We start from the raw sequence: 14,788 nt of genomic DNA on the forward strand, positions 1-14,788 counted from the left end.
GAACACCCGGCTGGACGGTTCTTGAGTGAAAGCATTTTACACAGATCTTTATGATGTCAGCAACTTCAGGGGTCGGATACTTTGGTCTCCAGCTCTTCAAGTGCCTCCAGGCTTTTCTGAGTGATGTCATAGGTGATTTTCTAATACACACATTGAACACAAATGAAAAAGGCTGAAGACACATTCGACCCATCAGACTGTTCAGTTCCTCCTAACTTACAGCAGCTGGGCTTGACAGTCAAATCAAATGGCTTTGGCTCTATACAGAACCGCCTCAGTTCTGTTATTTGGTGGATTCCTCCAACAGTCATGTTGTGCTGGTTCCTAATCCATCAAGAATCACAGCGAGGAAATGCTACACAACCTATTTTTCCAATTCTGTTGGGATCATTAGGCCTTAATGGACTAAACTGAGTCCTAAGAATCTTTAGTGAATGACAGTGACAGGATTAGGACTTCATTCATCTGAATGTTTCTTGCTTTCTTTGCACAGTTACATAAACTAACCTCTGGTTGGAATTGGTTCTTCAAATATGAACTGAATTCAACTGAATTATGGAAGCAGAACTTGTGCAAAACCTTTTCATCATTTTTTTCTTTATAAAGCACCTTCCAACATCATCCATGAGTCGTGGGAAGAAATGTGTCTCGACATCTGAAAATGACAAAAAGGTCATCAGCATTTTGTACAGATCTTCACGCTCAGCGCTGATGCAGCTTCTGGAGCTGCGTGGACGCTACCTCACCTCTCTCCACGGGGTCATTAAAGTAACCCTCCCTCCTCAGTGAGGCCAAGACTGAAGGCACAAGGTCAGCCAGCTGCTGCTGGGTTGGCACACAAGCTGCAATCTTCTCTGCCACCTCCTTGAACCCCCTCCTCTGCTCTGCCATTCTACACTCCTGAGATCACATCAGTCTGATCACTTGGATTAGAACTTAACCTTTACCTCATATGTCATCCGCTGGCCTGAAGGCCTGCAGTGAGTTTATTCTTTGATGAAGTCCTATTTCAAAGCTGTGAAAATGTTGCAGCTTTTCTCTCCTTGCAACTCCTTAAAGACTGTCTCACAGCTGCTATGTACAATCTGGGCATTTTCCACGGATTAAATTTCTGTCTTTTGCGATACGGGTGTGATTTACCAAATTCACAGGTGTCTCTTGTGTTTCATCATTTGTCGATGTGTGCAGATATCAGTCGAGGGTTTCGGCTGATGGGTCTGTACTTGAATTCTGCTCTGAACTGTTTGAAATTTTGGTCGGTTGCAGTTTATGCGTAAGTCTCTTACAGGGCGGTGTCAAGCGCCACGCGGACGGCGGGTCTGTGCGTGAAATGTTTATTAATGTATCACGGAGGAACCACTTTAAAACCACGGAAAAGTACACATAACCACGCAAGGAACATGTAAATCTGCTTCATTGAATTTCCTTATTTTGACACTCAGAGCATCGAGCAGAGATCACATCAGCACCATGGTCAGCGCCCTCTGCGGGTCCTTCCAATGGTTTGACCATTATGACCAGTTTTCATCCAGGGACAATGCGCAAATTGTATGTAGTGGGAGTTTGACATGGCTTGAACCTCAGGAATATCATTCAGTTCTTCCAGGTAACCTTTTGAATGAGAACCAAAAGAATAAAACCTCTCAGTTTTTGTGAGGCACACTGGTAAAACAAAGGTTGGACAGAGTGCAGGGGTTTACCTGTTTGAACATCCAGGTGTTTCCTGCCCTGTAGAGATGGGATTTATGGTTCTTTGGATCATATCACATTTATTCCCTTTTAAGAAGCCAGTCTGGACTTTATTAATTTTATCCTGGAAATAATCACAGGGAGGATTGATTGGCTGAGACCTGGATTAGAATAACTCAAATTCAGATTTCCTACCGGTAATTTAGTTCAAATTCTTTTTGAAATATCAATTCAAGCTTTATTTGACATGTGTGCCCAAGATGTTAAAGTCATTGTAAATATTTCACTTCCATATCCTCTGAGTTGACAGCAAGATCACTATGTACCCTTTGTAAAAAGAGTGCGTTTGTGTACTTGAATTGTGTTATTACTGCAACAGCTAAACCAGGGGTCTACAACGTAACGCTAAAAGAACCATTTGGTAGAGTTTCTTACAACCCCTGGCTGCACCACCCTGTTTATAAAAATGCACTTTATTGGTGTTTTTGTGCTTATTACGCAAGCTATTTGTAACAGGTAGCTTTGAAATATTTACAATAATGAAATTCCAACAGTCGTGTATTTTATAAGGCTGTGTAACAATGTTGATTTCTTTTACTCTGACAGAAGCACAGAAAAGTTCCTTTTCTAAAATCAAAGTCTCTGTCAAAAAAGATCCTCCTGATGCAGCAGATGTTCCAGCAGTTACCTTTATAGCACAATTCTGTCATTGGAGAACTTCTGAACACATACAGGAGAAGATAAGGACACATGCTTGAAACTTATTGTAATAAACAGTTCGGACAATAGATGGAATCCTCATCATTATACTCAGTCATCGGATTGATAAAGCACTCAAGGTCTCTTCATCTATTGTCATGTCAACTGTGGTTAAAAACGAGTTTATTTTACTATTAAAAGATCACCTCGTTAAAAAAAAAGCTTAAAGCACATTTTTAAATCATATTAGACCCCTCCCTGCCCCCCCTCCCCTTCCCCAACTGGTTATTCAGTATTGCAGCAGAATGATCTGGAATTCATTCACAGTTTGGCTTGTTAGTGCATCAGCTGGGAATCACCTCAAAAATCCGATTGGGCTTTTAGGCATTAGCTTTTTGAGGTTTTATTGGTGCGAAAGGCATTTTGGAAAAAAGCAGAAGAAAAAAAAAAACCACACAAACATTCAACAGTGTGAAAGATTTTGGCCACACAGGTTCTAAAAATCCAAAGTGTTTTACTAAGCTTAAAGTGAAATTCAACGCAAATAAAGCAATGAAATGGCACTAATTTTACAGAGCTGAGGTTCAAAAATAATAAATGTCATTAAGGAGTAATTAATAATATTTACAAATATTCTCTTCACAGCTGCAGTACAGGCCAAAAGTTTGGACACACCTTCTCATTCAAATGAATGGGAAGGTGTGTCCAAACCTTTGGTCTGTACTGTATACATCACTCTAGACTGCATAGATATTGTATTATTATGAGATTACTTTAAGTAAAATATGTGCCATGAATGTGCATTATGCAAAAAAAAACCAAAAAAACATTCAGCCCCGAGTTGTTTATTTTTGTAGGCGGGGCTTGACCACATTCACTCTGATGGAAATCGTTCATGTTTTTTAAGGTAGAGATGAGCCACATCCTGATTCCTTTGGACACTTTTATAGAAAGAACTTCCCTGAAAAACGCGCACAATCTGAAGGTTTTATATCAATACGACGTTCCTGCTTCTCATTGGACGTGATGGAGACACAATGATGTCATCTGAATCATCAGAATCGGTGGGGGGGTCGTGGCCAAAACCTGCTGCAGGTTGATGTTCTCTCTGAGCTGTAAAGACATAAACAAACCATACATTATCTCTCTTTTTTAAATCCAAAGTAATACATAAGACTGTTAAAGATGTCTAAACTGCTTTTGAGGGAGAAAAGTAGATCAATGCCTTTTTCTCAACAAATCAATATAACAGCAAAGCAGTTCTGACTAATAATGACAACAACACTAATTTAAGTTTTGATTTTAGCCCTTTTCCTTTTCAAAGAGATTCATTGAAGCACCAACTATTCTGTTCCCATGGTGCCACTGTCAGATTCAGTGCAACTCAACTACAGAACGGTAGTTCTGTAGTTGGTAGTTTTGCCTTTAAGACAAAGTTTTAGTAACCATCAGCAGTTCAGGCTGAAAAATCTGCAATTCAGATTCACACTAAAGCAGGGGCAGTTGTGCAGGCAAAATGCTGATTTAACTGTTCTGCCCTGTGCTCTTTTATGCAGTTTAAAATTCCGGATTATGATGAGCAAAGACGTGGGAACTGGGGGGGTGAAACCTCACTAGTGTCATGCCTCTGGATGGCAGAAAACTATGGGTTTTGGAGGGTCAGAAGAGATCAGAGCATTAGTCGGCCACTGGTCTGCTGAGTGTCCTGGTTCAGCTGGTGAAGAGCAGACGGCCGCTCTGGAATTAGATCAGCTTGTCAGCTAGATCCATCACTGCTCATAAAGGTGTCAGGGGAAAAATGAAGAGGAAAGTTCAGCTTCTAAGTAGGTCAATGTGTTGGAATTGCTCACATCAATGCTCATCATGCTGGAGTCCTGACAAGCATGCTGAAAGCTGTTACTAGTTTTCAGTTTTTCTATTATATTTTTAATAATGTTGAGTGTATATAATGTTTCAAATGGGTAGAAAAAACAGAGTGTGAGAAATGGGATTAATTTCTTGTGTTTAAACTCCTTTTTTTTTTAAATATTAATAAAGAAAAGTTTACGTCACTTTGCCATTGAGACACAGAATTGTCTGAAGTCTACCTGCTTTTCCAGGCTGGCTGAAGCCCGCTCTTGGTTTAGTCTCCACAGAAGAAGGCACTGCAGGCCCTGAGCTGTAAGAAAAGCAAAATCATGACTCTCCAAACAGGTGGTGTTGTATCAGTTGTTGTTTTGTTTTGTTTTTCTGTGCATCAATGAGTCACCTCTTCATTGCAAGAGTACGAGCCAGATGCCCCTTGAATGCAGCTTGGATCACAGTTACGGCGCCTGAGTCCAGATCTCTCCCAGCAGAGTCGGCTTCATGGCTGCAGCGCTCTCTTCCAGCCTGGAAGCAGAGAAATGCAGAGCTTTGGTAACATGACTCACAATAAACATCTTATGCAGGTTACATAAGCACCAGGCTTCTTTTTTTGAGGGAATTTGTTTTCTGTTTGTTGCAACCTGACACTTGTGCCTGCAAAAGTCCATCTGGTTTGATCTAAACTTAAACATTCTGATCTATTTTTGGAGCTTCAATTCTTAAGCTTCAACTAGAGTTTTAAATCCTCCGTTCAAAGCTAAAACCAATAATACTGTTCTAGACTTGGAAAAACTGAAGGATAGGATTAGTGTCTCAGGATCAAGTATCTAGCACAAGAAATGTCATTAATGGATCAAGTCAAGAGAAAACCTTGACTGTCTTAACCAGCATAAGCAGGTAAGTGTGGGGAAAACCTTTCTGCTTTCTTTGAGTAGGTTCTTTAACTGAGCAGCTCTCAGGAGATGGCCTCTTAACGCTGACTGCACCATCACAACGTCCTTCAGAAAGAGAAAGACAGAAAGCATGAGACGGTGTCAGGACGTTTCTTACACAACACTTCCTCTCACACCTTACAGACCCTCTGTTTGTGACGTCTCCAGTTTGTCTGAATCACCACGGCAGCCTTTTCTTTTTCTGTTCTCCTCACACCAGTGCTCGGTTTCTCATCCTCCTCTGATCCCTCCGTTGTACGTCCTGCGTCCCTCCGCTTCCCTGCTTCCTGGCCTGTTCTGCTCTCCACCTCCGCCTGGCTGTTTGCCGCTGTGGGAGGAGGGCAGGAGAGCGCTGCCTGTGCAACTTTGCTTCTCTCATTCTCCAGAGTCTGAATCTTCACCAGCAACAGCTCCAAGTCCCGCCTGGGAAACAATACAAAAAAAGACACTGAAATTAAGCTAGCAGCATTCTGACGCTTTATGCTCTTTTTTTCCTCAAAGACTCACTCCGATCATCTTTTGATCTATTGTAAAAGCGTACCCTGTGGTCTTTAAATGAGTTTTACTTAGGTGGTTTCTAGGACATTGTTTTGGCAGAGTGGCAGTAGTTCATTAGAAATCAGCCTTGGAGTTGAAGAAGGGACCGTCGGTGTGGAGGATGCCTCCATTTTCAATCATCCACCTGTTTATACTCTGTTTCTGATTCGCAATAAAAATGAAAAAACAAAAAAACTCAGATATATGTCCCTTTATTGGACAATGCCACAACAGCATGTTAAAAGCACAGCTATTCATGTAGTGGGTCTTTAAAGATGCTCCGGCCATCCATTTGAAAGATCAACTGCTTTTTAAAAACAACAAAGTTTTCAGTTTCACAGTAAAGTTTAGTGTTAAATTTACAACGTGGGAAACCTTTTGTATGACCTAAACAGAAAAAAAATAAACTTTTTTTTTTATTGCAGCACTTCAGATGAAAAGTTTTAAGAAAATAACTATATACAAGAATGTTATATGATTCTACTGTAACAACCTAAAGGGATTTTTTTGAATAAAAGGGTAATTACAACATACTTATGCTGTTCTCTCTCTTTTTCAAGTAAACTTTTCTGTTCAGCTTTCCAATCGTCTGCCTCTTTCTGCAGTTCCTCTTGCTTTGTTTTAAGCTGTGTCAGCTCATCTCTGGAGACACAAATGATAGAAAAAGACAAGCATTCCTTTAAGGGAATGTTTTTGTGTTTGACACCACAAACATGTGATCAAGCTGAGCTGCCTGTCACTCACTCTTTAATCGCCAGAGTCTCCTCAAGGTCTATTCTCTTCCTTTCTGATTGGTTGAGACATTCCTTCAGACCAGCAATCGCCTCACACTCTTCGGTGATGGTTCCTACGGAAACCCTTGCCTCTGTTGCCATGGAGAACGTCTGGGTCTCCGTGAGAGGTATTTGGACCTCCTTGTCCAATCGGCTGCTTGACTGAGCTGAGTGGGCGTGTCCTCTGCTCTCCTCGAGCCTCTGAGAAGAGGAGAAGAGGGTCTGTCAGTGACGAAGCTTCAAAGCAGACATGTGCACAAGTTCACATGACAACACCACCTTCTCAAGCTCCAGCAGCCGCCTCAATATCCTCTGCTTACTCCACTCCCTGTAACCTAGGAGAAAGGGTCCCACATGTTACCTATTTCTGCACAAAACATATCAAGTACAACAGTGAAGAGTTTATAAATATAAAGATGAGATTTGGATTATTTGGATTGTTTCATTGTTTACCTCCTACAGTTATAGAAAAACGGATAACAACTGAACAGAAGGGAAAGTAAAAGGTGATCAAACTGGAATGATGGGGCGCCTTTTCTATGTGTATGTATAAATATAAATGCTCCATGACTCAGACATTGAATACCTTTAATTCCAGGGGTGGGGCTGTCAGTGTTGAGCTCTTCTTTAAGTGCTGCGTTTTCGTGCTGAAGCTGCTTCAGGTCCTCAGACAGGCGATGGACAGTGAAGTTTAAAGCTTTCTGCTGCCTCTGGGAGCATTTACTTTCAGCTCGACTAATGCAGAGACAGAGTACAAGTACATGCAGGAATGCTGGTACAACACTAAACGCTTGCTTTCAATAAGTAATGAAAGTCGACCGTTTCTCACCATCCACATTTCATACATTTATGTGTTATTTAGAAAGTTAGCGTGGCTTAAAGTGTAAAATAAGAGTTGCAGAGTGACGGAAGTCTTTAGTTTTTGACTTTTGCACACCTTTTCTCTGCTGACTCCAGAAGCATCCTTAGTCTCTGTATCTACAAGACAAAGACACGATCATCTGTTGAGCGTTTTCTTCCATTCACAAATGTATCATTTCAGCAAAACCAAATAATGTCTCCATAAGACTTAGCATTGAGGACTGTTAGGAACTTGATGAAGGACAGGTAAAAAAAAAGGGCAGTAAAAGTCAGAGATTAATTTAGGGATGGAAGACAAGAAACAAATTTCATGGGGAATGGATGTGTGGAGTTTTGGATTTTCTCTAAAAATAAATATAATGTGCTGCACTGGCCCATAAAAATGAATCCAAAACTTTCCTTCAAACAGAGCCCCTGAAGGGGCCTAGTGTTGATCCCTGAGGGACAACAAAACTCAGAATCCCACCCACTCATTTGACATTACAGTAGTTTACCAACTATTGAGCCATTTATGCTTTAAAACTGTATAAATGTGTTGCTGGCTGGTCTCTAGGTTCAGTTTGTTTTATTTTGTTGCAAAAAACACTGCATTGCAGCAATATTAATGCAGAACATTTGTGTTACACTTAAAAACATTCAGCTTTTCTTCTCTACAGCTGTAATAATCGCCGAAAAACAGCAGAAGTCCATAAAGATGGCAAGAAAGCACCACTAGCTACACTTTCAACGCAGTGGAAACTAGTGGTAAAGGAGCAACAACAATAAACATATATACCTCTTCAGAGTACGTTTTTGCTGTGATCTTTAGCTCCTCCAGGTTTGTGGTCCTCAGTTCACTTTGCAGTTTACTGGGGGGGGGAAGTCAGAAAGCTAAAAATGATGCTGTTTTAAAGAGTAATGAGTTTAAAATAAATAAAGGAGCACTTTACCATAAAGCATTCTCCTTTTCTCTACACTGCTGTTCCAGTTTGAGGATTCTCTGCTTCAGGCCATTGAGAACCTTCACAAACACAGTTGGTTTGACAAATCTGTTTGATAGAAAACCAGTTATCCGGGAACCAACACTTGAGTATGCACTCACCACACTCCCTTCTCTTTTCTTATCCACTAAACTGCGGGTAAATTCAGATCCCTGAAGAAAATGCAATGCTCACTGAAAGGGTTCACCAAAACGTAATAGAAGAAATCTTTCTGTAACAGTACTTTTATGGGATCCAACAGTTCTTCTATCTGTTTCTCTCTTTTGGCAATATCTTCCTCCAGGCGTCGTAGTTTGGCTTTCATTTGCAGTTTGTCAGAGTTTAGAGCCTGGAGGCTCTGCAAAGAAGACAAGCGTGAAACATGAAGGTCAAGCTCATAGAACAATAAAGTCTGTCCGATCCAAATCAGGAAAATAACACACGAGTAGGAATGAAAACATTTACTAAATATGAACTAATAATTACTTCTTTTGTAAGAAATGAAAATGCAGTCAGCAGGATATATAATGACTATTTCCAAAAAATTGAAGTATCATGGAAAAGTGTATTCATTTCTATTATTCCATTCCGAAAAATAAACTTTCATAGAATATAGATTCAAGGCCCACTCAGGGGTTGACATAGCCCAGAAATTTGCACTGGCCCACAGGGCCAGTAGTTTTTGAGACTTACTGGCCCTGCCTGAAAGTTACTGGCCCGACACCGCGCATAGCGGGACCCGCCGCTCCGCAGGTGCTTGCAACTTTAGGGGGGTCCGGGGGCATGCCCCCCCGGAAACTTTTAATATGGTGCAATTTGGTGCATTCTGGTGACATCACTTATTTCTACACTTTTCAATGACTGAAAATAGACCATATCAAACTTAAATCTGCTCTAGTCTGTTTCAGATGTTTTGAAGAGAGCACTGCAGTGTAGTAGGTAACACTAGTTCAGAAGTTTTCATGCTGCTTCTAACGGCAAATGTCGCAATAAATCATAAACCTTAAATGTGTTAAAACAATCTAATGGCAGCTTGAACCATTTAACGAATCAAATAAATCCCTTAATGCATTTGACCAATCGGATGGACGCCTTCACATTGTTGACCAATCAGATGGAGCCCTGTTATGTTAGATGTTTGTAACCTATGTCAACGTGGGTCATTTGGAGTATAATTTTTAAACTGGGAATGGTTATTTGGTTATTTTGCTGTTTGTTTATATACCGCAAATTATATCGTTATCGCAATTTTAATCTCTGATATCGCATATCGCGAGTTTTCCTCATTGTGCAGGTCTAACTGAGATCATTCAGCGAACTAGAAATACTTACTGCTTACAGTGTTGTAAAGAAAAACAAAATTAAGTAGTTTAACATTCTACTGCATGTGAGTCTGAGATTCAGGTATTTGGAGTTGCCTTTAATTCTTTGACATTCAGCTTAAAGCTTAGTGCATACAGTTTCATCTTCAATGCATTCATTAAATATCTTGCTGTCCATAGTACTAATTATACCCACTACTCCATCCAACATATTCCTTTCTATTCCTGCCATGTCTTCCACATCTCTGACATGCTTCAGTCTCTCTTCAGTGACGGTGTCGGATTTATAATCAAATGTAATAATAACCCACTGGCTTGTTCCTTCGTTGTTGCTGTTTAACATTGTTTTGTATTGAATTGTTACATTCAATAAAGTTTTAAAAAAAAAAGTAGTGAGCGCGTGCCGCGTGGTGCTCGGCAGTGAAAGCCGCGCGCGCAGGCGGGAGAGAAGGAGAAGTGATCAAAGGTTTCCCATAGAAACCCTTGAAGTCTGAACACAGGACTGGCAGAAAAACTAAATTATGAAGACGAGGTAAATCTACACGTTTTCGCAAAATTTACTTTATTGAAAAAGGTGAAGAATGTATAAACCGTTAGATATTTAAGTGGCCCGAGCGGACAAGTGAAAAGTAAAGTCTTGTGGTCCGCACTGCTCGAAAAACAGGACCGGGCCAGCGGACAAATGGCTATGTCGAGCCCTGCCACTGTTTAATTGATTTGTTTGTTTTTACATAAACTAGGGTTCCAGCTCATAAAACCCACACAAACAGAACTTCAAAACATTAGAATACTTTGATGAATGGTAAATGGCATATACTTATCTACCCACAATCTTACGATTGGAGATCGACCGCCCTACCACTGCACCACGGCCGCCCCTGATGAAAACTGTCAACATTTAGCTGGGCATGAGTGTTATAGTTTGATTCATAATGAGGAAGACGTCAGACTTGACAACTAGCCAAAAGACCATCATTGATCCCCTCCATAGTCTGGATAAGCCCCCAAAAGTTCACAGCTAAAGAAGGGGGCTGCTCACAGAGCAAAGTGTCCAAGCAGATCAACAGAAAGTCTAATGGAAGGAATAAATGTGGCCAGAGAAGAAGCACCAGCAAAAGAGACGACCAGCGGATAATAAAAGGGACAAGATTTAAGAACCAGCAGACATCCAGAAATAGTGGAATGAGGTGCTTCAAAAATCAACAAATTCAGACGCATTTGGGAGATGGGCTACAACGGTCGGGTTCCTCGAGTCAAACCACCTCTGAGCTTGGACCGACAGAGGAAATGTCTCAACTGGGCCAAGGAGGAGGACTGCAGTGTTGTGGTCCAAGGTCCTGTTTTCTGTTAAAAGTAAAGTAAAGTTTCATTTGGGAATCAAGTTCCAGGGGTTTGGAGGAAGACTGGTGAGGAGCAGAACCCAAGCTTTCTATGGTCCACAGTCAGTCATGATTTGGGCTGCAATCTCCAGCGCTGGGGTTGGTGGTAAACTCAGCTTTCTTCAACGCAAAATCACTGCAACAGTCTAGCAGAATGTTCTAGAGCAGTGTTTTTCAACCTTTTTTGAGCCACGGCACACTTTGACCTTGACAAAAATCCAGCGGCACACCAGCATCCAAAAAAAAAAAAGAAAAAAAAAAAGGAGAAACTCTTAGTCTGTATTGATCAACAGTCCCTCTGCAATCTCACATGCATTTTTTGTGATAATTGTGGCAGAAAAAGCTGGAAGCTGCAGCTGTTTTTTCTAAAAGATGTAATAAAAGTAAAGGTAGAAGATTTAAAAACTGTAATAAAAGTAAAGTTAGAAGATTTAAAAACTGTTTCATGTGTGTTCGTTGTTGTTTCAAGAGATTAAGAGGACAGACTCGTGCGCCGAGAAGCTGTCCCTCTAACCCAATGCATCATGGGAGATGTAGTGCAAAAATCCGCCAAACGCAGAAAGACTAGCGTCTTTGAGCTTCATTCTTTTGTTCACTTGTTGCACGGTCTGACACCGGATTCTGTGGAAAGCTACACCAACTGAGAGACTTTATGAGCTAAATCGGGACAAGGAAGTGAAGACTTTAACCACTTCTGATTGGTCAGACTGATGACATGTGATTAAGATTCCAAGAATGATTGGTGGAGACAGTTAAAGGGGCGGGACTTTTCAGAAAACGGCTTTAGTTGCTGCTAAATCGCGGTACCGTCATTCTTATCAAAATGTCTTTAATAGAATCAAATAAACACAAAGAAAAAAGTTTTTTACGATCTTTCATATTCACAACTACTCAGTGTTTTTTCAGGGTTTGTTTGGATGAACAAAGAGCTGATATCTGGAGATGGAAAATGTTGTTAAATCAGTTACTGAGGGCAATTTCCCACGGCACACTTGACCATCTCCCACGGCACACTAGTGTACCGCGGCACACTGGTTGAAAAACACTGGTCTAGAGGACCTCATGATTCCTTCTGCTGAAGATCTGGATGCAGATTTCCTCTTCCAGCAGGACCTGGTCACTGCTATTACTACTGAAGTATTGAAGATGAACATTTGAAAATACTTTATTTTGATCAAATTTGATGTGATCATAATCTGTTTTTTTTTCTTTTTGCAAAAAACTGAGAAGTAAATGGTGATTTCTCCTGAATATTCAAATTATATAGAAATTTTGTTTTTATGAGCTGGAACCACAATTTATATATAAAATAATAATTAATTTAACAGTGGGCCCTGAATCGATATTCCATGAAAGTTTATTTTTTTTATGAAACTATGGAAATGAAAACACTTTTCCATGATATTCTAAGGTTTTTGGAAAGGGTCTGTACTTAATCAGCACTAATTCTCAAAGATTTTTCACCTGATAACTAACACCTAATTATATAACAGGATTTTAAAAAGTTTTGTATGTCTTTCTTTTGACTAAGACATTCATTACCTTCTTGAGGTGAATTATCTCGTCATGCATGTCCTCCTTGTCTCTATGGTCACATCCACCCAAAAAATAACCTGAAACAAACAGAGACCAACATGGAGAGAGTACAAATGCACAAGTTATCGTAATTTAGAAATTGTATTAAAAAGAACTTGCGAAGATGAGGTGAGATTCTGACTTCTGGAAAAAAAAAGTGGGAAAATAGATATGGATAAAGAGAGAGACAAATGAGGCGGGTAATGCCCCCTATTGGACTGGTAAACCATTAAACAAATGCCAAACCAGCATCTCCCAGAGGCTCAAAAGAACAAAGTAAACGTTTCCTAGCAGTAGCTAACATGTGAAATCTTCAACAAAGAGCTTTGTTTGTGGAGCGTACCAAAACCGTTGCTGAGGGACGTGCAATGACGCGGTCCTGCCGTCCCAGGAGTGTCTCCTCTGGTTTCACCCAAAGAGCCCCTAGGAAGTCTCCAGGCTCTTACTGCAGCTCTTCTGGGGTTCGTATTCAGACTGGAGAGGTATGGAGACCCTGTAAGAATATAATAAATACATAGAATTCTCAATATACTGAATCACATACATGATTCCTCCTAAAGCGGCTAATGTGGTCTTACTTGGAGAATGTGGAGACTTGCCAATGGATTTTTTTCTCCAGGTTTTCTGACAAATACAACGTGTTAAAGCATTCATACATGAGACAGATGTATGGGAATAACAATAAATTTTTAGGAAGAAAATCAACACTACAGCCGATATATAAAGTACGCTACCTTTTGGGAAATATCAGCAGGCAGAGAGAAATCTTCCTCAACCTAAAAAGGGAAGAGGTCTTCTTAAATTCAACTAAACCACAAATATGGCAGCAGCTTGTTTCGAGTTGAAGTCTTTAAATCTCCTACGTTGGAATTAAAAATACAGTCTTTTTTTGTTACATATATATATTTTTTAAAAAACTTTGAAATAATATTTCAAAACTACAAGCAAAAAAAGTGAAGAAAATATCTTACCAGCTCCTCGCAGTCTTCATCTGTCTGAACGTCATCACTCGCATCCTGAGACATCTCAGCAGACTAACTTACGTAGCTGCTAAAAAAAATTGTCTTCTTTTTAGGCCTAAATAATACATAAACGTTTCATTGTTGGACATAACATTTTTACCTTTAAACGGCTATCAGCATCTTTTTTGTCCTCTTCCTTAATATCATGGAAACAAAACAAAAAAAAAGGAAAAACAAACAGAAAGCTAGCTATGCTAAAAGGCAAATTTGTCGTAAAGAACATCGCATATTTCCAAAAGAGTGACCCGCGCGCGAGCTAAAAAACGGCCCGTTCGAACCACTTTGAGAAGTCCTCCAAAGAGCTGTTGTCTCCACGAGCAAAGGTTACTGATTTCACAGCTGTGTTGCTAACAGGAGTCGTCTAGCAACCAAGAAACTATTCCCAGTCTGTTCTCTGGAGGGAGAAAACAAGAAAACTGACGGAAGCCTTACAATGCAGGCCCTTCAAATTAAGAGTATCAATGAGAAAAGAAACATTTTAGTCGCATAAAAAACACCCATAGCTGTCTATATGTTAAAGTCAGCAATTTTGTACTAAAATTATGAGCAAAATATAGAAATATGTTGGGTATTGAAGTGAAATATGACATGCATTGAAAGAGAAAATTATTTATTCTGAAAATACGTGTTGATAAACATATTTCATTTTGTCTCATTTGACAGAGCCCATCTTTGTTGTAGAACGTACCAAATTTCTCTGTTTCCCAGTCTTTCATCTTTGGAGAATTGTTAAATGGAGGGTTTTAAATCTTTAAGGATAGTGACAGGAAGCTCTTTAGAGCTCATGCGAATTTAAAATACTTTAAAACTAGTCCAAATGAGAAAAATGCCCCTAAAGAATATTCTCACAGACAAATATGAAGTGGATTCTCAGGCACAAAACAGGGGTTTTCTGCATTTTAACAGACTTTTTTTTTATTATAAAATATACTATACCTTAATTTTTCTTCAGCTATATGATATTTAATGTTTGACTTAATAGACTTTGTTTTTGAGGCTATTGAAACCAGGTAAAAGTAAGGGGAAAAGTTTTTCCTTTTTCTTGCAAGGTTTTTTTGTTTGTTTGTTTTGTTTTGTTTTTTGGAGAAAACGTTAGTTACTTTTTTTTCTTCTTCTTCTTCTTTTTTGGTGTCATATTCTCATGTGCATGTTTATGCAGGTGGTTGACCCCTGGACACAAACGACATCGGGCTTA

General features: G+C 39.8%; 1 protein-coding gene across 4 annotated transcripts; it reads right to left on the minus strand.

Moving 5' to 3' along the window:
- Nucleotides 1–2,364: 2,364 nt before the first annotated feature.
- Nucleotides 2,365–13,989, minus strand: iqce (IQ motif containing E). 4 transcript variants are annotated; one of them, XM_078950775.1, is made up of 20 exons: nt 13,694–13,989; nt 13,543–13,618; nt 13,306–13,347; nt 13,150–13,195; nt 12,915–13,064; nt 12,539–12,609; nt 8,540–8,653; nt 8,418–8,468; nt 8,266–8,336; nt 8,112–8,184; nt 7,413–7,453; nt 7,062–7,210; nt 6,755–6,810; nt 6,447–6,676; nt 6,237–6,344; nt 5,312–5,588; nt 5,148–5,231; nt 4,637–4,758; nt 4,476–4,546; nt 2,365–3,501 (listed from the first exon to the last, which is right to left on the minus strand). In XM_078950775.1, exons 2-20 carry the CDS (start codon nt 13,594–13,596, stop codon nt 3,377–3,379), a joined length of 1,935 nt encoding a protein of 644 aa, XP_078806901.1. In that variant the 5' UTR covers nt 13,597–13,618; nt 13,694–13,989; the 3' UTR covers nt 2,365–3,376. The 4 variants fall into 4 exon arrangements, with proteins under 4 accessions (XP_078806901.1, XP_078806890.1, XP_011475866.1 ...); XM_078950764.1 differs by having other exon boundaries at nt 13,543–13,621; nt 13,694–13,988; XM_011477564.4 differs by having other exon boundaries at nt 5,303–5,588; nt 13,543–13,621; nt 13,694–13,982.
- Between the last annotated feature and the right edge of the window lie 799 nt (nt 13,990–14,788).

The sequence above is a fragment of the Oryzias latipes genome, chromosome 1, assembly GCF_053564925.1.
Source record: "Oryzias latipes strain Hd-rR chromosome 1, Olatipes_Hd-rR_3.1".
NCBI classification, from domain to species: domain Eukaryota; kingdom Metazoa; phylum Chordata; class Actinopteri; order Beloniformes; family Adrianichthyidae; genus Oryzias; species Oryzias latipes.

What these genes read in the sequence shown, in the direction of transcription:
- iqce (XM_011477564.4), bottom strand. Translation starts at nt 13,596, where the DNA reads ATGTCTCAGGATGCGAGTGATGACGTTCAGACAGATGAAGACTGCGAG. An exon ending in CAAGTCTCCACATTCTCCAA is followed by an intron (nt 13,065 to 13,149) that starts GTAAGACCACAT and finishes ATATTCTTACAG; the next exon opens with GGTCTCCATACCTCTCCAGT. An exon ending in GAGACTCTGGCGATTAAAGA is followed by an intron (nt 6,345 to 6,446) that starts GTGAGTGACAGG and finishes TTGTGTCTCCAG; the next exon opens with AGATGAGCTGACACAGCTTA.